The sequence below is a fragment of the Oncorhynchus kisutch genome, unplaced genomic scaffold, assembly GCF_002021735.2.
Source record: "Oncorhynchus kisutch isolate 150728-3 unplaced genomic scaffold, Okis_V2 Okis06b-Okis10b_hom, whole genome shotgun sequence".
Lineage (NCBI taxonomy): Eukaryota > Metazoa > Chordata > Actinopteri > Salmoniformes > Salmonidae > Oncorhynchus > Oncorhynchus kisutch.
Genome location: NW_022261983.1, coordinates 14,809,661 through 14,836,400, shown reverse-complemented (window position 1 = coordinate 14,836,400; position 26,740 = coordinate 14,809,661). Strand labels below are relative to the sequence as shown.

The 26,740-nt window shown below is 49.5% G+C and overlaps 1 protein-coding gene across 1 annotated transcript in view; it reads right to left on the bottom strand.

Moving 5' to 3' along the window:
- The window catches only part of smg1 (SMG1 nonsense mediated mRNA decay associated PI3K related kinase), a 141,222-nt gene that overhangs the window by 10,791 nt on the left and 103,691 nt on the right, over positions 1-26,740 (bottom strand). Inside the window, 15 exon segments of the mRNA XM_031814105.1 lie at positions 5,045-5,197; positions 5,518-5,655; positions 7,669-7,878; positions 8,518-8,810; positions 11,338-11,527; positions 13,139-13,301; positions 13,700-13,926; positions 19,060-19,139; positions 19,142-19,293; positions 20,787-21,059; positions 21,637-21,916; positions 22,038-22,210; positions 23,646-23,839; positions 24,597-24,815; positions 26,413-26,522. Of these exon segments, the coding sequence (XP_031669965.1) occupies positions 5,045-5,197; positions 5,518-5,655; positions 7,669-7,878; positions 8,518-8,810; positions 11,338-11,527; positions 13,139-13,301; positions 13,700-13,926; positions 19,060-19,139; positions 19,142-19,293; positions 20,787-21,059; positions 21,637-21,916; positions 22,038-22,210; positions 23,646-23,839; positions 24,597-24,815; positions 26,413-26,522 (2,855 nt within the window).

The window sequence follows — 26,740 nt, the reverse complement described above, 5'->3', positions numbered from 1 at the left end:
GAGCCGTCTGTCGGCTAAATAACACTCATTGTTTTCCATAGGAGCCGTCTGTCGGCTAAATAACACTCATTGTTTTCCATAGGAGCCGTCTGTCGGCTAAATAACACTCATTGTTTTCCATAGGAGCCGTCTGTCGGCTAAATAACACTCATTGTTTTCCATAGGAGCCGTCTGTCGGCTAAATAACACTCATTGTTTTCCATAGGAGCCGTCTGTCGGCTAAATAACACTCATTGTTTTCCATAGGAGCCGTCTGCCGGCTACTTCTTTTTATTCACTTCTTTTTAAATCACTAGTCAGAAATGTCAGTTTAGCCTTCTCCCGCTAGAATGACCGATATGTATTGTCTAGTCAGAAATGTCAGTTTAGCCTTCTTCTCCCGCTAGAATGACCGATATGTATTGTCTAGTCAGAAATGTCAGTTTAGCCTTCTCCTCCCACTAGAATGACCGGTATGTATCGTCTAGTCAGAAATGTCAGTTTAGCCTTCTCCTCCCACTAGAATGACCGGTATGTATCGTCTAGTGTTGATAGGACAGTCGGCTGTCAGTCACAGAGCGTCGGCAGGGAAACACTGCTTTTTTGTCAGTCTGTTCTCTGTCCCCGCCGCTCGGTACCGGTGTCATTTTTATAGACTGTGGTTGGCTGCGCTCAAATTTCTTCTCACGGAGGAGGAGGGAGAGCATTGATACGAGTCTTCATCGTCTCTCCTGTGAATGAATTTCACACGTCCCGTTGACATGGTAACGAAGGCTTGAAATCCACTTGTTGTTTTTGCGGCGTTTCATTAGGATCCCCATTAGCGATTGTGAAAGCAGAAAGCTACTCTTCCTGGGTTCCTGGGTTCCATAACATAATACAGAACATTACACAGACAAGAACAGCTTAAGCACAAAACAATTTTAAAAAAAAATGATACATAACCCTACATATCAATACATATACAAACAAATTTAGGTCAAAGAGGGGAGAGGCGTTGAACGGTGAGGTTTTGCTTTAAAAACAAAAGCACATTCCTTACAGCTCAGGGAATGATTTGTATCAAATATAAATCTCTTGGATCAGGATCAGTTCATTACTGGTCACCTACTCCTAAAACACACTGCGACTCCTTGTTCAGGGTTTCAGGGACTTCCTTAGATGTGGTGGCTGACATGTTAGACGGTTGAATCATCAGCATACATGGACACACAGGCGTTTGTTTAAAATCGTGGCACATTCATTCATTTACCTCGTGCGTTTCATAAGACTATACAACCAGGGTGTTGGGTAATAGGCTTTGATTGACGACCAAAACAGCAAGCGTTGACTCGTTTATAAAAAAGGTGTCTGACTGACTGAATAATTCAATCCTTTAATATCCCTTTTCCTATTCATAAATCATACAACGTCGTTTATATGTTTATGGTATCGCGTAGGGACACGTAAACCAAAATAGCTGGTTTGTATTGAACTAGGATTGGAAGCCCATGTCCAGACTTGTTAGTGTAGACTTGTGATGGGTTGTTTCAAAAACAAACAGCTCTTTTTGAACGGGATGTTTAATGTGAACCGAATCCGTGAGAGAGCTGTTCATTTACTCCCTAATGTGCATACTGGTAGGCTACTACTGATTGTTAGCGATTCTCTTCAGGTAAATTATGAACACATTTGATGAAGATGTTGAGTCCCTCACTGCAGGAACAATAGGTAGTAGAGCCTTATTCTGGTCCAGAATATGATAAAAAAAACAAACAGATTGAAGGTTATAAAAGGTGATGTCATGATACTTAAGGATATTGGTCTACTGATGTGATTTAAAGTGTTGACAATGGAGTAAATCAACTGCTGCTTTCTGTGAAGCAAAGCCCATGTTTAACACCTGCTTTAATCATCAGTCATACCTGTTGGTCTATTCATGGGCTCCTGACTATGTAGAAAAGTGGGAGTGCACGATATTGCAGGGGGGTCCCTCCCCCTGAATTATTTTTGTATTTTTTATTTTTTTCCCCCCCCTGCAATTCTATACTGAACAAATATAAACAAACATGCAACAATTTCAGAATGTTTTAGTGCGTTACAGTTCATATAAGGAAATCAGTCAATTGAAATAAATAAATGAGGTCCTAATCTATGGATGTCACATGACTGGGAATACAGGTATACATGGGTTGGTCACAGATACCTTAAAAAAAAAGAAAAAAAAGTAGGGTTGTAGATCAGAAAACCAGTCAGTATCTGGTGTGACCATTTGCCTCATGCAGCGCAACACATCTCCTTCACATAGAGTTGATCAGGCTGTTGATTGTGGCCTGTGGAACGTTGTCCCACTCCTCTTCAATGGCTGTGTGTTGCTGGATATTGGAACACACTGTCAAACACGTCAATCCAGAGCATCCCAAACATGCTCAATGGGTGACATGTCTATCCAGAGCATCCCAAACATGCCCAATGGGTGACATGTCTATCCAGAGCATCCCAAACATGCCCAATGGGTGACATGTCTATCCAGAGCATCCCAAACATGCCCAATGGGTGACATGTCTATCCAGAGCATCCCAAACATGCCCAATGGGTGACATGTCTATCCAGAGCATCCCAAACATGCCCAATGGGTGACATGTCTATCCAGAGCATCCCAAACATGCCCAATGGGTGACATGTCTATCCAGAGCATCCCAAACATGCCCAATGGGTGACATGTCTATCCAGAGCATCCCAAACATGCCCAATGGGTGACATGTCTATCCAGAGCATCCCAAACATGCCCAATGGGTGACATGTCTATCCAGAGCATCCCAAACATGCCCAATGGGTGACATGTCTATCCAGAGCATCCCAAACATGCCCAATGGGTGACATGTCTATCCAGAGCATCCCAAACATGCCCAATGGGTGACATGTCTATCCAGAGCATCCCAAACATGCCCAATGGGTGACATGTCTATCCAGAGCATCCCAAACATGCCCAATGGGTGACATGTCTATCCAGAGCATCCCAAACATGCCCAATGGGTGACATGTCTATCCAGAGCATCCCAAACATGCCCAATGGGTGACATGTCTATCCAGAGCATCCCAAACATGCCCAATGGGTGACATGTCTATCCAGAGCATCCCAAACATGCCCAATGGGTGACATGTCTATCCAGAGCATCCCAAACATGCCCAATGGGTGACATGTCTATCCAGAGCATCCCAAACATGCCCAATGGGTGACATGTCTATCCAGAGCATCCCAAACATGCCCAATGGGTGACATGTCTATCCAGAGCATCCCAAACATGCCCAATGGGTGACATGTCTATCCAGAGCATCCCAAACATGCCCAATGGGTGACATGTCTATCCAGAGCATCCCAAACATGCCCAATGGGTGACATGTCTATCCAGAGCATCCCAAACATGCCCAATGGGTGACATGTCTATCCAGAGCATCCCAAACATGCCCAATGGGTGACATGTCTATCCAGAGCATCCCAAACATGCCCAATGGGTGACATGTCTATCCAGAGCATCCCAAACATGCCCAATGGGTGACATGTCTATCCAGAGCATCCCAAACATGCCCAATGGGTGACATGTCTATCCAGAGCATCCCAAACATGCCCAATGGGTGACATGTCTATCCAGAGCATCCCAAACATGCCCAATGGGTGACATGTCTATCCAGAGCATCCCAAACATGCCCAATGGGTGACATGTCTATCCAGAGCATCCCAAACATGCCCAATGGGTGACATGTCTATCCAGAGCATCCCAAACATGCCCAATGGGTGACATGTCTATCCAGAGCATCCCAAACATGCCCAATGGGTGACATGTCTATCCAGAGCATCCCAAACATGCCCAATGGGTGACATGTCTATCCAGAGCATCCCAAACATGCCCAATGGGTGACATGTCTATCCAGAGCATCCCAAACATGCCCAATGGGTGACATGTCTATCCAGAGCATCCCAAACATGCTCAATGGGTGACATGTCTATCCAGAGCATCCCAAACATGCTCAATGGGTGACATGTCTATCCAGAGCATCCCAAACATGCTCAATGGGTGACATGTCTATCCAGAGCATCCCAAACATGCCCAATGGGTGACATGTCTATCCAGAGCATCCCAAACATGCCCAATGGGTGACATGTCTATCCAGAGCATCCCAAACATGCCCAATGGGTGACATGTCTATCCAGAGCATCCCAAACATGCCCAATGGGTGACATGTCTATCCAGAGCATCCCAAACATGCTCAATGGGTGACATGTCTATCCAGAGCATCCCAAACATGCTCAATGGTTGACATGTCTGGTGAGTATGCAGGCCATGGAAGAACATTTTCAGCAGGAATTGTGTTCAGATCCTTTGCAACATGGATCTGCATTATCGTAATGAAACATGATGTGATGGAGGCGGATGAATGGCACGACAATGGGCCTCAGGATCTCATCACGGTATCTCCGTGCATTCAAATAGTATGCCAATTGTGAGGTGGAGATGTAAACCCAGGAAAGGTGGAGACGTAAACCCAGAAAAGGTGGAGACGTAAACCCAGGAAAGGTGGAGACGTAAACCCAGGAAAGGTGGAGACGTAAACCCAGAAAGGTGGAGACGTAAACCCAGGAAAGGTGGAGACGTAAACCCAGGAAAGGTGAGGTGGAGACGTAAACCCAGGAAAGGTGGAGACGTAAACCCAGGAAAGGTGGAGACGTAAACCCAGGAAAGGTGGAGACGTAAACCCAGGAAAGGTGGAGACGTAAACCCAGGAAAGGTGGAGACGTAAACCCAGGAAAGGTGGAGACGTAAACCCAGGAAAGGTGGAGACGTAAACCCAGGAAAGGTGGAGACGTAAACCCAGAAAAGGTGGAGACGTAAACCCAGGAAAGGTGGAGACGTAAACCCAGGAAAGGTGGAGACGTAAACCCAGGAAAGGTGGAGACGTAAACCCAGAAAAGGTGGAGACGTAAACCCAGGAAAGGTGGAGACGTAAACCCAGGAAAGGTGGAGACGTAAACCCAGGAAAGGTGGAGACGTAAACCCAGAAAAGGTGGGCAGCGTGGGTGGTGTACCTGGCTGGTACGCTGGCTCTCCCGGGCCACGAGGGCGCGGCGCTCTGCGATGGTCAGATCAAAGTCCTGGAGCACCGGGGCCAGGGCAGGGTTGGCCCCTCCGGCCCACTTCAGACGCTGCTCTATACTGCCCTCTAGTGATGCCAGCTTCTCCTGCAGGGGGGAGAGGACAGATCCAATAAAAAAAACAGACACACATTCATTAAAGGACTCAGACCAGAGAGAGAAAAGAGAGCATTTTATTTACAGGAGTAGCTAAGAGTAACGGTCTAGTTAGCTATCAAGGTTGACAGATTGGTCAGCAGGTAGCCTAGTGGTTAGAGCGTTGGGCAAGTAACTGAAAGGTTGCTAGATCGAATCCCCGAGCTGACAAGGTAAAAATCTGTCGTTCTGCCCCTGAACAAGGCAGTTAAACAAACTGTTCCTCAGCTGTCATTGTACAAAAATATAAATAATGATTGGTGATGACCGACCTGTACAGCAGCGATGGCCGCCTCATCCTGGCTGAGTTTGTAAAGCTTCTTCTTCATACTACTGAGGATGATGGAGCGAGGAGGAGGACTCACACTCATCGGCTGGGTCCTAGGTCCGAGCACGTCCTCATGCTGCCACTGGAACACAGACAGAGGACGCGGTTAATAGGGATAATCCATCCCAAAACACTACTTCCTATGATAAACAATATTTATTGTTGTGAACGAATATTTCATTTTTGTCGTTGTTGACTACAAAACCCACAATACAATGCTCTCTCTGGGTTGGCCAGCTAGCAAACGTAGCTACACAGAATAATCCCAAAGTCAATATCAGCATGCGAAGTAGCTAGCTAGCTGTAAAAACAAAACGTGCAACTCTGCTACCCAGAGAGTGTGCAGGGAACGGCAACAAGGGCCCTTGCCTCAGACACAAAGGGGTGCATTACGAGATGGTACTTGGTTGAATAATTTGGTACACTGTAGATTGAGCACATACTGTATATATGTTGTCATGACGATATAAACCTGATTATATACTTGTTCTAGAACAAGTATGACGGTACTGTCTATTGGCTGATACAGCAATCTGGAGTGAAGGTAATGGTTTAAAAAACGTTATGAAATGTGATAACACATTATCTCCTGTGACAGAACCATGTACTCTCCATGACCAACAGTATGTGGACACCTGATCGTCAAACATCTCATTCCAAAATCACAGGCATTAATACGGAGTTGGTCCCCCCTTTGCTGCTATAACAGCCTCCACTCTTCTGGGAAGGCTTTCCACTAGATGTTGGAACATTGCTGCGGGGACTTGCTTCCATTTAGCCACAAGAGCATTGGTGAGGTCGGGCACTGATGTTAGGCGATTGGGCTTGGCTCGCAGTCAGCGTTCCAATTCATCCCAGAGGTGTTTGATGGGGTTGAGGTCAGGGCTCTGTGCAGGCCAGTCAAGATCTTCCAGACTGAGCTCGACAAACCTTTTCTGTATGGACCTGGCTTTGTGCACGTAGGCATTGTCATGCTGAAACAGGAAAGGGCCTTCACCAAACTGTTGCTACAAAGTTGGAAGCACAGAATCGTCTAGAATGTCATTGTATGCTGTAGTGTTAAGATTTCCCTACACTGGAACTAAGGGGCCTGAACCATGAAAAACAGCCCAAGACCATTCTTCCTCCTCCACCAAACTTTACAGTTGTCACTATGCACTGGGGCAGGTAGCGTTCTCCTGTCATCCGCCAAACCCAGATTCGTCCGTCGGACTGCCAGATGGTGAATCATCGCTCCAGAGTCCAGAGGCGGCGAGCTTTACACCACTCCAGGCCGACGCTTAACACTGCACATGGTGATCTTAGTCTTGTGTGTGGCTGCTCGGCCATGGAAACCCATTTCATGAAGCTCTCGACGAACAGTTATTGTGCTGATGTTGCTTCCAGAAGGCAGTTGGGAACTCAGCAATGAGTGTTGCAACCGAGGACTGACGATTCTTAAGAGCTACGCGCTTCAGCACTCTGCGGTCCTGTTCTGTGAGCTTGTGTGGCCTACCACTTCGCGGCTGAGCCGTTGTTGCTCCTAGACGTTTCCACTTCACAATAACAGCACTCACAGTTGACCCGGGCAGCTCTATCAGGGCAGAAATTTTACCAACTAACTTGTTGGAAAGGTGGCATCCTATGACGGTGCCACATTGAAAGTCACTGAACTCTCCAGTAAGCACATTCTACTGCCAATGTTTGTCTATGGAGATTGCATGGCTGTGTGCTTGATTATACACCTGTCGGCAACAGGGTGTGGCTTAAATAGCCGAATCCACACATTTTAATGGGTGTCCCACATACTCGTGTGTGTATATATATATATATATATATATAGTGTAGCTATGACGCGTTCCTACACGATTTTTTGATTTCTCAAACAGACCACTTAGTGGTTAAATCATGTTATTTAACCCACTGATACAACACAGGCTTTTACCAAATTGACAGGGGTTTCATGATTTATATTCCTGGGGGTGGATTATCCCTTTAACTAACACACACACACACACACACACACGCTGGGTCCTAGAACCTATCAAGTCTTCATGCTGCCACTGGGCTACACAGAGACAGGACAGGGTTAACCCACCCCCCCTCCTCCTCTCACCTGGAACATGGTGATGTGTAGCTGGGTGCGTTGCAGGGAGACCTTGGCAGCATCCAGGCTGGTCTCCAGGCGTCTGAGCAGGTCCAGTTTCTTCCAGGCCGTGTCGTAGGAGGACGCCAGCACCGTGCCTCTGTTCAGTAGCAGCTGAGACATACGGCCTGCGCCCAGACCCTGCACCACTGTTTGCTTACACAACTCATCCAGCGACACCTGGACAATTAACAACCACACATTAAATCAGGACAGAACATGTATGAGGACACTATAACATGTTGATCGATCAGGTCCCTAACATTCCACTTCCTCCTTCCTATAACATTCCACTTCCTACCTTTTCCTTCCTATAACATTCCACGGCCTCCTTCCTATAACATTCCACTTCCTCCTTCCTGTAACATTCCACTTCCTCCTTCCTGTAACATTCCACTTCCTCCTTCCTGTAACATTCCACTTCCTCCTTCCTGTAACATTCCACTTCCTCCTTCCTGTAACATTCCACTTCCTCCTTCCTATAACATTCCACTTCCTCCTTCCTGTAACATTCCACTTCCTCCTTCCTGTAACATTCCACGGCCTCCTTCCTGTAACATTCCACGGCCTCCTTCCTATAACATTCCACGGCCTCCTTCCTATAACATTCCACGGCCTCCTTCCTATAACATTCCACGGCCTCCTTCCTATAACATTCCACGGCCTCCTTCCTATAACATTCCACGGCCTCCTTCCTATAACATTCCACGGCCTCCTTCCTATAACATTCCACGGCCTCCTTCCTATAACATTCCACGGCCTCCTTCCTATAACATTCCACGGCCTCCTTCCTATAACATTCCACGGCCTCCTTCCTACCTTGCCGTCGGCTCCAAAGTCCTTGGCCTCCACCTGCGCGGTAAGATCCAGACCCAGGGCAGACAGAGTGCTGCAGAGAGACAGACCCAGGGTCTGGGTGGGAAGACCAATCAGCATCTGACGGACAAACTCTGCTGTGAACGCCTTGATGGGCCGGGTCATCTGCTCCTCGCTCACTACCACCGCCGCCGCCGCCCCCCGGAACAGGGGCTTCCCTGGTAGACCTACACCCCCCAGACCCACTACTGGGCCGTTGGAGGGAGGAGGGTCCTCAGACACTGGGGGGCACGTACCTGGGAGGGAGGGAGGGGGGGAGAGAGAGAGGGGGTCAAACGCACTATATATATATATATATAATGTTTCAGATACTGTTTCATAAGGCTGGGAATTGCCAGGGACCTCACAATACAATATTATCATACTTAGGTGGCGATACGATAAGTATTTAGATTCCTACGATTCTATATGGATTACTATTCGATAGTGATTTTGTGAGTCGATGTTCCAAACATACTGCTCACTATACGTCTGCTGCAGAGAGACGAGAGAGAGCCATGAGAAAACAAGTTTAGGTCAGCCAGGGAGACAGAAGCCAGGGAGACAGAAGCCAGGGAGACAGAAGCCAGGGAGACAGAAGCCAGGGAGACAGAAGCCAGGGAGACAGAAGCCAGGGAGACAGAAGCCAGGGAGACAGAAGCCAGGGAGACAGAAGCCAGGGAGACAGAAGCCAGGGAGACAGAAGCCAGGGAGACAGAAGCCAGGGAGACAGAAGCCAGGGAGACAGAAGCCAGGGAGACAGAAGTGCTAAAAACCAACTGGCTCCATTTAGACAGTTAGAGAACAAGCTGAGAGAACATCATGGAGTTCTGGAGCAGAAACAGACAACTAGCAATCGTCAAAACGGTACGATATATTGTCAATAATAATATCCTGATAAGTATCTGTATGTATTTAAACCGTTTCTCTAGTTGAAAAAGGTTTTTTATAAAAACAGAGTGGATGAAACCTTGTTTCCTAAGACCCTCCCCCTTTCTTCATCTGACACAAAGAATCTCTCAGATACCGACTGTACAGTGTTGACCTCTACTGCCATTCTGGATCTGAGTGACAGGACAACGCTCATAACAGACACATGACGTTAGTGTTGACCTCTACTGCCGTTCTGGATCTGAGTGACAGGACAACGCTCATAACAGACACATGACGTTAGTGTTGACCTCTACTGCCGTTCTGGATCTGAGTGACAGGACAACGCTCATAACAGACACATGACGTTAGTGTTGATCTCTACTGCCGTTCTGGATCTGAGTGACAGGACAACGCTCATAACAGACACATGACGTTAGTGTTGACCTCTACTGCCGTTCTGGATCTGAGTGACAGGACAACGCTCATAACAGACACATGACGTTAGTGTTGACCTCTACTGCCGTTCTGGATCTGAGTGACAGGACAACGCTCATAACAGACACATGACGTTAGTGTTGACCTCTACTGCCGTTCTGGATCTGAGTGACAGGACAACGCTCATAACAGACACATGACGTTAGTGTTGACCTCTACTGCCGTTCTGGATCTGAGTGACAGGACAACGCTCATAACAGACACATGACGTTAGTGTTGACCTCTACTGCCGTTCTGGATGGGAGTGACAGGACAACGCTCATAACAGACACATGACGTTAGTGTTGACCTCTACTGCCGTTCTGGATGGGAGTGACAGGACAACGCTCATAACAGACACATGACGTTAGTTTTGACCTCTACTGCCGTTCTGGATCTGAGTGACAGGACAACGCTCATAACAGACACATGACGTTAGTGTTGACCTCTACTGCCGTTCTGGATCTGAGTGACAGGACAACGCTCATAACAGACACATGACGTTAGTGTTGACCTCTACTGCCGTTCTGGATCTGAGTGACAGGACAACGCTCATAACAGACACATGACGTTAGTGTTGACCTCTACTGCCGTTCTGGATCTGAGTGACAGGACAACGCTCATAACAGACACATGACGTTAGTGTTGACCTCTACTGCCGTTCTGGATCTGAGTGACAGGACAACGCTCATAACAGACACATGACATTTGAAACGTCTTGATTCTTTTCTAACTAGTGTAATAATGACTGTTTTAACTTTTTATTTCACTTAGTGTTTGTTTGTTATCTACCTCACTTACTTTGGTAATGTAAACATATGTTTCCCCGGCCTATAAAGCCCCTTAAATTGAAAATGAATTTTGACACAGAGAGAGACTATAAAGCCATCCGTGTTCTCACCAGAGAGTGTCTGAGCGAAGGATCCACACAGAGAGAATATATAAAGCCATCCGTGTTCTCACCAGAGTGTCTGAGCGAAGGATCCACACAGACTATAAAGCCATCCGTGTTCTCACCAGAGAGTGTCTGAGCGAAGGATCCACACAGAGAGACTATAAAGCCATCCGTGTTCTCACCAGAGTGTCTGAGCGAAGGATCCACACAGACTATAAAGCCATCCGTGTTCTCACCAGAGAGTGTCTGAGCGAAGGATCCACACAGAGAGACTATAAAGCCATCAGTATTCTCACCAGAGAGTGTCTGAGCGAAGGATCCACACAGAGAGACTATATAAAGCCATCAGTATTCTCACCAGAGAGTGTCTGAGCGAAGGATCCACACAGAGAGACTATATAATGCCATCAGTATTCTCACCAGAGAGTGTCTGAGCGAAGGATCCACACAGAGAGACTATATAAAGCCATCAGTATTCTCACCAGAGAGTGTCTGAGCGAAGGATCCACACAGAGAGACTATAAAGCCATCAGTATTCTCACCAGAGAGTGTCTGAGCGAAGGATCCACAGAGCCTGAAAAACTCCCTGATGGTTTGGAGTCTCTTGAGGAAGAAGATCTCCTCCAGAACATGTCTGTGAGGACCGCTGTGGAAGAAATGGACCTGGGCCGCCCGCGCCTCACGCATCACATCCACCTTCCTCCACGCCGGCGGTACCTCCATGGAAATCATCTAGAGAGGAGAGGAAATAACGTCATTGAGAGACGGGAGAGTGAGAAGAAAGGAATAGCCTGAGATAAAAGTGACAAACAAATGGAATGTGGAGTGAAGAGGAATAACAAGACAAAGATGAGTTTAAGATGAAAGAGTGATTGAGCCATAAAGAAAGAGGGTGAGAGGGGGGAAAGAGACTGAGAAAGAGGGTGAGAGGGGGGAAAGAGACTGAGAAAGAGGGTGAGAGGGGGGAAAGAGACTGAGAAAGAGGGTGAGAGGGGGGGGGAAGAGCTTGAGAAAGAGGGTGAGAGGGGGGGGGGAAAGAGCTTGAGAAAGAGAGAGGCTGAGAGGGTAAAGAGCTTGAGAAAGAGAGAGGCTGAGAGGGTAAAGAGCTTGAGAAAGAGAGAGGCTGAGAGGGTAAAGAGCTTGAGAAAGAGAGAGGCTGAGAGGGTAAAGAGCTTGAGAAAGTGAGAGGCTGAGAGGGTAAAGAGCTTGAGAAAGGGAGAGGCTGAGAGAGAGAGAGAGAGAGAGAGAGAGAGAGAGAGGCTGAGAGAGGGGAAAGAGATTGAGAAAGAGAGAGGCTGAGAGAGGGGAAAGAGATTGAGAAAGAGAGAGGCTGAGAGAGGGGAAAGAGATTGAGAAAGAGAGAGGCTGAGAGGGGGGAAAGAGCTTGAGAAAGAGAGAGGCTGAGAGGGTAAAGAGATTGAGAAAGAGGGTGAGGGGGGGGAAAGAGCTTGAGAAAGAGAGAGGCTGAGAGAGGGGAAAGAGCTTGAGAAAGAGAGAGGCTGAGAGGGGAAAGAGCTTGAGAAAGAGAGAGGCTGAGAGGGGAAAGAGCTTGAGAAAAGAGAGAGGCTGAGAGGGGAAAGAGCTTGAGAAAGGGAGAGGCTGAGAGGGTAAAGAGATTGAGAAAGAGAGAGGCTGAGAGGGTAAAGATATTGAGAAAGAGAGAGGCTGAGAGGGGAAAGAGATTGAGAAAGAGGGTGAGAGGGGGGGGAAAGAGTTTGAGAAAGAGAGAGGCTGAGAGGGAAAAGAGCTTGAGAAAGAGAGAGGCTGAGAGGGTAAAGAGCTTGAGAAAGAGAGAGGCTGAGAGGGGGGAAAGAGCTTGAGAAAGAGAGGCTGAGAAGGGAAAGAGCTTGAGAAAGAGAGGCTGAGAAGGGAAAGAGCTTGAGAAAGAGAGAGGCTGAGAGGGTAAAGAGCTTGAGAAAGAGAGAGGCTGAGAGGGTAAAGAGATTGAGAAAGAGAGAGGGTGAGAGGGGGGAAAGAGCTTGAGAAAGAGAGGCTGAGAAGGGAAAGAGCTTGAGAAAGAGAGGCTGAGAGGGTAAAGAGCTTGAGAAAGGGAGAGGCTGAGAGAGAGAGAGAGAGAGAGAGAGAGAGAGAGGCTGAGAGGGGGGAAAGAGCTTGAGAAAGAGAGAGGCTGAGAGGGTAAAGATATTGAGAAAGAGGGTGAGGGGGGGGAAAGAGCTTGAGAAAGAGAGAGGCTGAGAGAGGGGAAAGAGCTTGAGAAAGTGAGGCTGAGAGAGGGGAAAGAGATTGAGAAAGAGATTGAGAAAGAGAGAGGGTGAGAGGGTAAAGAGATTGAGAAAGAGAGAGAGAGGGAGAGAGAGGACATTGAGGAAGTAGATGTGTAACCTTCTCTGTGAGCTGCCCGAAGGCGGTCTCTAGCTGAGCAAACATGCCATCGAAGGCCACCAGCAGCATCTGACCGGCGGACATCTTAGGAGAGTCCTGTCCCACGGCATCCATACTGGCCCCTGGAGGCTGCATCAGCTGGCAGTACTGGGCCCGCAACATCCTGCAATGTAACATAACCAATTAACACGAACCCTACTGCCTGTCTGTTCCCAGTACTGGGCCCGCAACATCCTGCAATGTAACATAACCAATTAACACGAACCCTACTGCCTGTCTGTTCCCAGTACTGGGCCCTCAACATCCTGTAATGTAACATAACCAATTAACACGAACCCTACTGCCTGTCTGTTCCCAGTACTGGGCCCTCAACATCCTGTAATGTAACATAACCAATTAACACAAACCCTACTGCCTGTCTGTTCCCCTGTTCCAACCTGGTGATGTGGAGACAGTGTCTGTTCTAACCTGGTGATGTGGAGACAGTGTCTGTTCTAACCTGGTGATGTGGAGACAGTGTCTGTTCTAACCTGGTGATGTGGAGACAGTGTCTGTTCTAACCTGGTGATGTGGAGACACTGTGTGTCCGCCTCGTGCTCCAGGCCCATGGCGGCGCTGCGGAGGTGTGTGTGCAGGGCGTCGGCCAGCCCCTGCAGGGAGACCCCGTCTGCACACTGCTCCACTAAAAGGTCCAGCTCCGACAGCATGGTCTCCAGGGTGGCCTCGCCCTTCAACATGCAGCGTAGAGCCTCCGGGAAGATGATCTGACGGAAGTTAGTGTTCAGCTCCTGTGAGGGAGGGGGGGAGGGAGGGAGGAAAAAAGGAAGGAAGGAAGGAAGTAAGGAAGGAAGGAAAAAAGGAAGGAAAAAAGGAAGGAAAAAAGGAAGGAAGGAAGGAAGGAAAGGAGGAAAGAAGGAAGGAAGGAAAGGAGGAAAGAAAAAAAGGAAGGAAAGAAGGAAGGAAGGAAAAAAGGAAGGAAGGAAGGAAAGAAGGAAGGAAGGAAAGAAGGAAGGAAAGAAGGAAGGAAGGAAGGAAGGAAGGAAGGAAGGAAGGAAGGAAGGAAAAAAGGATAGAAGGAAGGAAGGAAGGAAAGGAGGGATCAGCCAGAAAGACAAGCGGACCAGTAAAGGTGGACAACGTCATTCTGATAACATTGGTGAGGGGTTGTTACACTTCCCAAGTTAGAGACCCACTTTCACCCCCCCCGGGGGTCCTGTAGGTCTAGATAGTATATTAGGTGTCAACATATCTAGATAGTATATTAGGTGTCAACATGTCCTGTATGTCTAGATAGTATATTAGGTGTCAACATGTCCTGTACGTCTAGATAGTATATTAGGTGTCAACATGTCCTGTATGTCTAGATAGTATATTAGGTGTCAACATGTCCTGTATGTCTAGATAGTATATTAGGTGTCAACATGTCCTGTATGTCTAGATAGTATATTAGGTGTCAACATGTCCTGTAGGTCTAGATAGTATATTAGGTGTCAACATGTCCTGTACGTCTAGATAGTATATTAGGTGTCAACATGTCCTGTATGTCTAGATAGTATATTAGGTGTCAACATGTCCTGTATGTCTAGATAGTATATTAGGTGTCAACATGTCCTGTATGTCTAGATAGTATATTAGGTGTCAACATGTCCTGTATGTCTAGATAGTATATTAGGTGTCAACATGTCCTGTACGTCTAGATAGTATATTAGGTGTCAACATGTCCTGTACGTCTAGATAGTATATTAGGTGTCAACATGTCCTGTACGTCTAGATAGTATATTAGGTGTCAACATGTCCTGTACGTCTAGACAGTATATTAGGTGTCAACATGTCCTGTACGTCTAGATAGTATATTAGGTGTCAACATGTCCTGTATGTCTAGATAGTATATTAGGTGTCAACATGTCTAGATAGTATATTAGGTGTCAACATGTCCTGTATGTCTAGATAGTATATTAGGTGTCAACATGTCCTGTATGTCTAGATAGTATATTAGGTGTCAACATGTCCTCTATGTCTCTTGTAAACATTGAGCTAGGAGGCATGCCAGGTCATCTGGAGAGAGAAGGAAATGCATTGCTTCACCATCAGGGGGGGGTATGTGTGCGTGTGTCCCCCAAACCCGGTAACGGGCCAAAAACAACCACTTCTAGTTAACAGCTTAAATTACGTTTTTAAACCCAAAATAAAATGGAAGGAATTTGTTTTTTTTTTGTTGACACACACTTCTATCCTCACCACACACACTTCTATCCCCACCACACACACACACACACACACACACACACACACACACTTCTATCCTCACCACACACACACACTTCTATCCTCACCACACACACACACTTCTATCCTCACCACACACACACACTTCTATCCTCACCACACACACACACTTCTATCCTCACCACAACACACACTTCTATCCCCACCACACACACACACTTCTATCCTCACCACACACACTTCTATCCCACCACACCACACCACACACACACACACACACACACACACTTCTATCCCACACCACACACCACACACTTCTACCTCACCACACACACACACTTCTATCCTCACCACACACACACACTTCTATCCTCACCACACACACACACTTCTATCCTCACCACACACACACACTTCTATCCTCACCACCACACACACTTCTATCCTCACCACCACACCTTCTATCCTCACACACTTCTATCCTCACCACACACACACACTTCTATCCTCACCACACACAACACTTCTATCCTCACCACACACACACACACACACACTTCTATCCTCACCACACACACACACTTCTATCCTCACCACACACACACACTTCTATCCTCACCACACCACACACAACACACACACACACTTCTATCCTCACCACACACACACACTTCTATCCTCACCAACCACACACACTTCTATCCTCACCACACACAACACTTCTATCTCACCACACACACACACTTCTATCCTCACCACACACACACACTTCTATCCTCCCACACACACACACTTCTATCCTCACCACACACACACACTTCTATCCTCACCACACAACACACACTTCTATCCTCACCACACACACACACTTCTATCCTCACCACACACACACACTTCTATCCTCCCAACCACACACTTCTATCCTCACCACACACAACACTTCTATCCTCACCACACTTCATCCTCACACACACACACACTTCTATCCTCACCACACACACACACTTCTATCCTCACCAACACACACCAGCACTTCTATCCTCACCACACACACACACTTCTATCCTCACCACACACACACACTTCTATCCTCACCACACACACACACACACTTCTATCCTCCACCACACACACACACACTTCTATCCTCACCACCACACACACACTTCTATCCTCACCACACACACACACTTCTATCCTCACCACACACACACACTTCTATCCTCACCACACTTCTATCCTCACCACACACACACTTCTATCCTCACCACACACACACACACTTCCTATCCTCACCACACCACACACACACACACACATTCTATCCTCACCACACACACACACTTCTATCCTCACCACACACACACACTTCTATCCTCACCACACACACACACTTCTATCCTCACCACACACACACACTTCTATCCTCACCACACACACACACACACTCTATCCTCACCACACACACACACTTCTATCCTCACCACACACACACACACTTCTATCCTACCCACACACACACACTTCTATCCTCACCACACACACACACACTTCTATCCGCACCACACACACACACTTCTATCCTCACCACACACACACACTTCTATCCTCACCACACACACACACTTCTATCCTCACCACACACCACACTTCTATCCTCACCACACACACACACTTCTATCCTCACCACACACACACACTTCTATCCTCACCACACACACACACTTCTATCCCTCACCACACACACACACTTCTATCCTCACCACACACACACACTTCTATCCTCCACCACACACACCACACTTCTATCCTCACCACACACACACACTTCTATCCTCACCACACACACACACACTTCTATCCTCACCACACCACACACACGTCTATCCTCACCACACACACACCACTTCTATCCTCACCACACACACACACTTCTATCCTCACCACACACACACACGTCTATCCTCACCACACACACACACTTCTATCCTCACCACACACACACACTTCTATCCTCACCACACACACACACTTCTATCCTCACCACACCACACACAACTTCTATCCTCACCACACACACACACTTCTATCCTCCACCACACACACTTCTATCCTCACCACACACACACACTTCTATCCTCACCACACACACACACCCACTTCTATCCTCACCACACACACACAACACACACACTCTATCCTCACCACACACACACACTTCTATCCTCACCACACACACACACTTCTATCCTCACCACACACACACACTTCTATCCTCACCACACACACACACTTCTATCCTCACCACACACACACACTTCTATCCTCACCACACACACACACTTCTATCCTCCCACCACACACACTTCTATCCTCCAACCACACACACACACACTTCTATCCTCACCACACACACACACACTTCTATCCTCACCACACACACACACCACACACACTTCTATCCTCACCACACACACACACTTCTATCCTCACCAACACACACACACTTCTATCCTCACCACACACACACACACACTTCTATCCTCACCACACACACACACACTTCTATCCTCACCACACACACACACTTCTATCCTCACCACACACACACACTTCTATCCTCACCACACACACACCACTTCTATCCTCAACCACACACACACACTTCTATCCTCACCACACACACACACTTCTATCCTCACCCACCACCCACACTTCTATCCTCACCACACACACACACTTCTATCCTCAACCACACACACACACACTTCTATCCTCACCACACACACACACACTTCTATCCTCACCACACACACACACTTCTATCCTCACCACACACACACTTCTATCCTCACCACACACACACTTCTATCCTCACCACACACACCACACACTTCTATCCTCACCACACACCACACACACACACACACACACACACCACACACACACACAGCACACCACACACCACACACACACTTCTATCCTCACCACACACACACTTCTATCCTCCACCACACACACACACTTTCTATCCTCCACCACACACACACTTCTATCCTCCACCACACACACACACTTCTATCTCACCACACACACACTTCTATCCTCACCACACCACCACACTTCTATCCTCTACCACACACACACACTTCTATCCTCACCACACCACACACACTTCTATCCTCACCACACACACACACTTCTATCCTCACCACACACACACACACTTCTATCCTCACCACACACACACACACTTCTATCCTCACCACACACACACACACTTCTATCCTCACCACACACACCACACTTCCTATCCTCACCACACACACACACTTCTATCCTCACCACACACACACACACTTCTATCCTCACCACACACACACACACACTTCTATCCTCACCACACACACACACTTCTATCCTCACCACACACACACTTCTATCCTCCCACCACACACACACACTTCTATCCTCACCACACACACACACCTTCTATCCTCACCACACACACACACACACACACACACTTCTATCCTCACCACACACACACACACACACTTCTATCCTCACCACACACACACACACACACACACACTTCTATCCTCCACCACACACACACACACACTTCTATCCTCCACCACACACACACACACACACTTCTATCCTCCACCACACACCCCCCCATTACACCGTACCTGTAGACAGGTGTAGACGGCGTTGGCCAGGTAGACGGTCTGGGCGGTCTCCTGCGGCGAGGGCAGGTCCAGGTCGTGTGGAGGAGCTGACACTGCCCCAGCAGCTGGACCAATGAGGTGATATTACCGCTCATGGAACACAGCTCCTCCAGGAACCAGGCCCCGTCACGAGACGTCAACTCTACCAGCTGCCCCCCTGCCGCCGCCGCCGCCCCTTCCATCACCAGGTTACGCCTGAGGGGGACCAGACACACAGTTACACCCCCTTCTACCCCCAGGTTACGCCTGAGGGGGACCACACACACAGTCACACCCCCTTCCATCACAAGGTTACGCCTGAGGGGGACCAGACACACAGTTACACCCCCTTCTACCCCCAGGTTACGCCTGAGGGGGACCACACACACAGTTACCCCCCCCCCCCCCACCACACACAGTTACACCCCCTTCCATCACCAGGTTACGCCTGAGGGGGACCAGACACACAGTTACACCCCCTTCTACCCCCCCCCCCACCACACACAGTTACACCCCCTTCCATCACCAGGTTACGCCTGAGGGTGACCAGACACACAGTTCTACCCCCCCACCAGACACACAGTTACACCCCCTTCTACCCCCAGGTTACGCCTGAGGGGGACCAGACACACAGTTCTACCCCCCCCCACCAGACACACAGTTACACCCCCTTCTACCCCCAGGTTACGCCTGAGGGGGACCAGACACACAGTTCTACCCCCCCCCACCAGACACACAGTTACACCCCCTTCTACCCCCAGGTTACGCCTGAGGGGGACCAGACACACAGTTACACCCCCTTCCATCACCAGGTTACACCTGAGGGGGACCAGACACACAGTTACACCCCCTTCTACCTCCCCACCAGACAGTTACACCCCCCTTCCATCACCAGGTTACGCCTGAGGGGGACCAGACACACAGTTACACCCCCTTCTACCCCCCCCCACCACACACACAGTTACACCCCCTTCTACCCCCCCACCACACACACAGTTACACCCCCTTCTGCCCCCCACCACACACAGTTACACCCCCTTCTGCCCCCCCACCACACACAGTTAGACCCCCTTCTACCCCCCCCACCAGACACACAGTTACACCCACTTCCATCACCAGGTTACGCCTGAGGGGGACCAGACACACAGTTACACCCCCTTCCATCACCAGGTTACGCCTGAGGGGGACCAGACACACAGTTACACCCCCTTCTACCCCCCCACCACACACACAGTTACACCCCCTTCTACCCCCCACCACACACACAGTTACACCCTTTTCTACCCCCCCCACCAGACACAGTTACACCCCCTTCTACCCCCCCCACCAAACACAGTTACACCCCCTTCTACCCCCCCACCACACACACAGTTACACCCCCTTCTACCCCCCCACCACACACACAGTTACACCCCCTTCTACCCCCCCACCACACACAAAGTTACACACACCCCCCCCACCACCACCACCACACACACCCTGCCACAAGACATCAGGAACACTAGTTGCTCCCTCAACCACCAGGTTGGTCTCGTTATCCACACACACCCACCCACGTCTATCCCCAGCAAACAGCCAGCCACCCACGTCTATCCCCAGCACACACCCACCCACGTCTAACCCCAGCACACAGCCACCCCCTTTTACCCCCCCCCCCCCTCCCCTCTGCCACTATCTTCCCCCCCCCCCCCCCAGCCAGCCAGACAGACCTGGTGAGGGTGCAGAGGGCTGATGAGATGATGGCGGCCAGGCTGAGAGAGCCCTGCTCTGGGTTCTCTAGGAGGAACACACTGATGCAACGCTCAATCTCCTGCAGCTGTTCTTCACACGCGTGGACCGTGGCTCCCTCGGCCTTGACACGCTCCGCCTGGCGCAGGACACGCGTGTTGGTCTCTGACGCCTGGTGCTGCAGGGCCAGCTCAACGCTGGACAGGAACTGGCACGACGCAAGGGGAGGCTGGGGGGCAAACTGGACCTCATACCTGGAGGGAGGGACGTTTGGAGAGGAAGGTAGTGCACAGATTGATAAAATAACTGTCCATTTAATGAAAATAATAAAATAGAGTTGGGAGACAGAGAGACAGAGAGAGAGAGAGACAGAGAGAGAGAGAGAGACAGAGAGAGAGAGAGAGAGAGAGAGAGAGAGAGACAGAGAGAGAGAGAGAGACAGAGAGAGAGAGACAGAGAGAGAGAGACAGAGAGACAGAGACAGAGAGACAGAGAGACAGAGAGACAGAGACAGAGAGACAGAGAGACAGAGAGAGAGAGAGAGAGAGAGACAGAGAGAGAGACAGAGAGACAGAGAGACAGAGAGACAGAGAGAGAGACAGAGAGACAGAGAGAGAGACAGAGAGAGGAGAGAAGGAAGGAGAGAGAGAGAGAGAGAGAGAGACAGAGAGAGGAGAGAAGGAAGGAGAGAGAGAGAGAGAGAGAGAGAGAGAGAGGGAGAGACAGTGAGACAGAGAGACAGAGACAGAGAAAATGAGGAATGAGAAGGAAAGATGGCAAGACAGAGAGGAGAGGAGAGGAGAAAGCCAGCATGTGTCCACTCCAACTCACTGTCTGGAGATCTGCTGGCAGTGGTCAACAGTCATGTCACAGAGCAGCTCTTCCAGCCACTGTTTCCAGAGGTGGGCCCTGTGGCGCAGCAGCACGGCCCGCGGGTACAGCAGGGCCACAGTGGCATAGCTGTGCAGCTGCTCCAGACAGCCTCGCAGGGCCCCACGGCGCTGCTGCAGCAGGGAGCCCAACTCAGCCTCCAGGCCCTCGCACTGGCTGATTAGGTGGGCCTGGCCTGCGTTCTGCAGGAAGGCTGTGGCCGGGACGTAGCTGGGAGGACCTGGGGGAGGGAGGAAGAGATAGAAGGTTAATCAATCAGGTCTATGACCGCTGATGTCCTGCAGTAGACTGGCCAACTGGAACCACACAGAACCCCCTCTCCCACCTCTACAGACACTAACCCAGGTCTATGTGACTGCTGATGTCCTGCAGTAGACTGGCCAGCTGTGTGGCCTCCAGGCTGCTGAAGGCTGCTTGGTACTGGGACATCCACTGGTCCAGGTCACCCTGCTTCCCCTGGATCAACTCCTGGACCGTACGCTGACGAGATGCTAGCTGGGTGTGCTCAGAGTACCTGGTGGGGGGGAGAGGGGAGAAAAATCACATACAGAGCTCTGTGTACCTACGGAGAGAGAGAGGGGCCATGTTCAAGAGCTTCTAATCCGTGTTGCATTGTGACCAACTTCCTGATCAGAACCCTGGGTCTGAACACCTCCCCCTGCAACCAGATCCTGGACTTCCTGATCAGAACCCTGGGTCTGAACACCTCCCCCTGCAACTGGATCCTGGACTTCCTGATAAGAACCCTGGGTCTGAACACCTCCCTCTGCAACCAGATCCTGGACTTCCTGATCAGAACCCTGGGTCTGAACACCTCCCTTTGCAACCAGATCCTGGACTTCCTGATCAGAACCCTGGGTCTGAACACCTCCCTCTGCAACCAGATCCTGGACTTCCTGATCAGAACCCTGGGTCTGAACACCTCCCTCTGCAACTGGATCCTGGACTTCCTGATCAGAACACCTCCCCCTGCAACTGGATCCTGGACTTCCTGATCAGAACCCTGGGTCTGAACACCTCCCTTTGCAACTGGATCCTGGACTTCCTGATCAGAACACCTCCCTCTGCAACTGGATCCTGGACTTCCTGACAGGCTGCTCCAGGCGGTGAGGGTAGCCAACAACACATCTGCTACGCTGACCCTCAACCCAGGGGCCCCTCAGGGGTACGTGTTTAGTCCCCTCCTGTACTCCCTGTTCACCCACGACAGAGTGGCCAAGCACGATTCCAGCACCATCATTAAGTGTGCTGACGACACAACAGTGGTAGGCCTGATCACCGACAACGAGGAGACAGCCTATAGGGAGGAGGTCAGAGAACTGGCAGTGTGGTGCCAGGACAACAACCAACATCAGCATGACAAAGGAGTTACAGGAAACAGGGGGGGGGGGGGGGGGGGGGCTGTAGTGAAGCGGGTCGAGAGCTTTAAGTTCCTTGTGTGTTCTGGTACTTCCTGTATATAGCCATGTTACCTGTTACTTCCTGTATATAGCCATGTTACCTGGTACTTCCTGTATATAGCCATGTTGCCTGGTACTTCCTGTATATAGCTATGTTACCTGGTACGTCCTGTATATAGCCATGTTACCTGCTACTTCCTGTATATAGCCATGTTACCTGCTACTTCCTGTATATAGCCATGTTATTTTTTACTTGTTATTCACTGTGTATTTATTCCTCGTATCACTATTTCTATTTTTTATCATTATTTTACCTCTGCATTGTTAGAAAAGGACCTGTGAGGTCTGGGGTTAGAGGTCAGGAGTGTAACAGACCTGTGTTCCAGGGTGAGTATGAGCTGGTCTGGGGTTAGAGGTCAGGAGTGTAACAGACCTGTGTTCCAGGGTGAGTATGAGCTGGTCTGGGGTTAGAGGTCAGGAGTGTAACAGACCTGTGTTCCAGGGTGAGTATGAGCTGGTCTGGGGTTAGAGGTCAGGAGTGTAACAGACCTGTGTTCCAGGGTGAGTATGAGGTGGTCTGAGCAGCTCTCAGCCCCCTCCAGGAAGCTCATCTCCTCCAGGATCTTGGTGGTCATCTTTTCCCCCTGAGAGAGCAGCTTCTGCAGGGTGAGGTACTCGTCCACTGCCCCCTCCACCTGGGGCAGGACCCCCAACATCTCCTCACGGTTCTTAAACCAGTTCACCTGGAGGGAGGGGGAGGAAGGGAGGGGGTGAGGTAGTGAAGGAGGGAGAAAAGGAGGGGGTGAGGTAGTGAAGGAGGGAGAAAGGGAGGGGGTGAGGTAGTGAAGGAGGGAGAAAGGGAGGGGGTGAGGTAGTGAAGGAGGGAGAAAGGGAGGGGGTGAGGTAGCGAAGGAGGGAGAAAGGGAGGGGGTGAGGTAGTGAAGGAGGGAGAAAGGGAGGGGGTGAGGTAGTGAAGGAGGGAGTGAGGTAGTGAAGGAGGGAGTAAGGAAGGGAGTGAGGTAGTGAAGGAGGGAGAAAGGAAGGGGGTGAGGTAGTGAAGGAGGGAGAAAGGGAGGGGGTGAGGTAGTGAATGAGGGAGTAAGAAAGGGAGTGAGGTAGTGAAGGAGGGAGAAAGGGAGGGGGTGAGGTAGTGAAGGAGGGAGAAAGGGAGGGGGTGAGGTAGTGAAGGAGGGAGTGAGGTAGTGAAGGAGGGAGTAAGGAAGGGAGTGAGGTAGTGAAGGAGGGAGAAAGGAAGGGGGTGAGGTAGTGAAGGAGGGAGAAAGGGAGGGGGTGAGGTAGTGAAGGAGGGAGGAGTGAAGTAGGGAGGAAGTGAAGGGGAGGAAGATGTCAGTGGCCTGGTCATTTCAGAACATCTGGTAAGGGGAACGACAGGTGATGTGGCTCTCCATCCACAACATACAGGACGACCTCTACAAGGAACAGAGTGTCATTTCAGACAGAGAGAGAGAGCTGGATATGCCTCCGTCTCCCACTGCTCACCTTGATCTCAGCCACGCGGGAGGAGAAGAGGGAGCGTGTGATGTCTCTCTCCATCTCCCTCTTGCTCTGCTTGTTCTCCGCCTGCTGCCCCCCCCCTCCGTACACGGCCCCGGCGAAGCCCACCTCCCCCCCGGCCGTCCAGTCCACCAGAGGGTCGTACACAAACGCCTCCAGCAGGGTCAGCAGCGTCTCCCGCCCACGACGCATCATCTGGACCACCTGACCAATCAAAGAGGAGAGGTTAGCATCATCTGGACCACCTGACCAATCAAAGAGGAGAGGTTAGCATCATCTGGACCATCTGACCAATCAAAGAGGAGAGGTTAGCATCATCTGGACCACCTGACCAATCAAAGAGGAGAGGTTAGCATCATCTGGACCACCTGACCAATCAAAGAGGAGAGGTTAGCATCATCTGGACCACCTGACCAATCAAAGAGGAGAGGTTAGCATCATCTGGACCACCTGACCAATCAGAAAAGAGAAGATTAGAATATGATTTGCATGTTTCAGAAACTTAAAACAAAAACAAACAAAAACCATTTCAGTGTCTTTAAATGTGTCAGGAACGTTTAGAAATGTTTAGAAGTAAACAAGACGAAGTTATAAGTGAAGTTTGAGGTGATCAACAGCAGACAAAGCCAGGAAGTTTAAATGAGTTTAACGTCTCCTAAATGTTCCACTAGCTAGTACCTGTTCACAGGAGTGTGTTCCACTAGCTAGTACCTGTTTCACAGGAGAGTGTTCCACTAGCTAGTACCTGTTCACAGGAGAGTGTTCCACTAGCTAGTACCTGTTCACAGGAGAGTGTTCCACTAGCTAGTACCTGTTCACAGGAGAGTGTTCCACTAGCTAGTACCTGTTCACAGGAGAGTGTTCCACTAGCTAGTACCTGTTCACAGGAGAGTGTTCCACTAGCTAGTACCTGTTCACAGGAGAGTGTTCCACTAGCTAGTACCTGTTCACAGGAGAGTGTTCCACTAGCTAGTACCTGTTCACAGGAGAGTGTTCCACTAGCTAGTACCTGTTCACAGGAGAGTGTTCCACTAGCTAGTACCTGTTCACAGGAGAGTGTTCCACTAGCTAGTACCTGTTCACAGGAGAGTGTTCCACTAGCTAGTACCTGTTCACAGGAGAGTGTTCCACTAGCTAGTACCTGTTCACAGGAGAGTGTTCCACTAGCTAGTACCTGTTCACAGGAGAGTGTTCCACTAGCTAGTACCTGTTCACAGGAGAGTGTTCCACTAGCTAGTACCTGTTCACAGGAGAGTGTTCCACTAGCTAGTACCTGTTCACAGGAGAGTGTTCCACTAGCTAGTACCTGTTCACAGGAGAGTGTTCCACTAGCTAGTACCTGTTCACAGGAGAGTGTTCCACTAGCTAGTACCTGTTCACAGGAGAGTGTTCCACTAGCTAGTACCTGTTCACAGGAGAGTGTTCCACTAGCTAGTACCTGTTCACAGGAGAGTGTTCCACTAGCTAGTACCTGTTCACAGGAGAGTGTTCCACTAACTATTACCTGTTCACAGGAGAGTGTTCCACTAGCTAGTACCTGTTCACAGGAGAGTGTTCCACTAGCTAGTACCTGTTCACAGGAGAGTGTTCCACTAGCTAGTACCTGTTCACAGGAGAGTGTTCCACTAGCTAGTACCTGTTCACAGGAGAGTGTTCCACTAGCTAGTACCTGTTCACAGGAGAGTGTTCCACTAGCTAGTACCTGTTCACAGGAGAGTGTTCCACTAGCTAGTACCTGTTCACAGGAGAGTGTTCCACTAACTATTACCTGTTCACAGGAGAGTGTTCCACTAGCACGTACCTGTTCACAGGACAGTCTGAAGATGCCCTCCACCCCAGTGACTCCCAGGGCCGTCTCTATGTTGTGGGTCATACGGAACGGCACTTTCTCTGGCACACGCAGGCTCTTCCCTGGAGACCAGACAGAGAGAATCATCACACACACACACACACACACAGAGAGAGAATCATCACACACACAGAGAGAGAATCATCACACACACAGAGAGAGAATCATCACACACACACACACACAGAGAGAGAAACATCACACATCAGTAGGCCAAACAGCAGTGAAATCCACAGAGCAACCTGTCTAAACCAGGAGGGTCGCTGCTCGTTCAAACCTC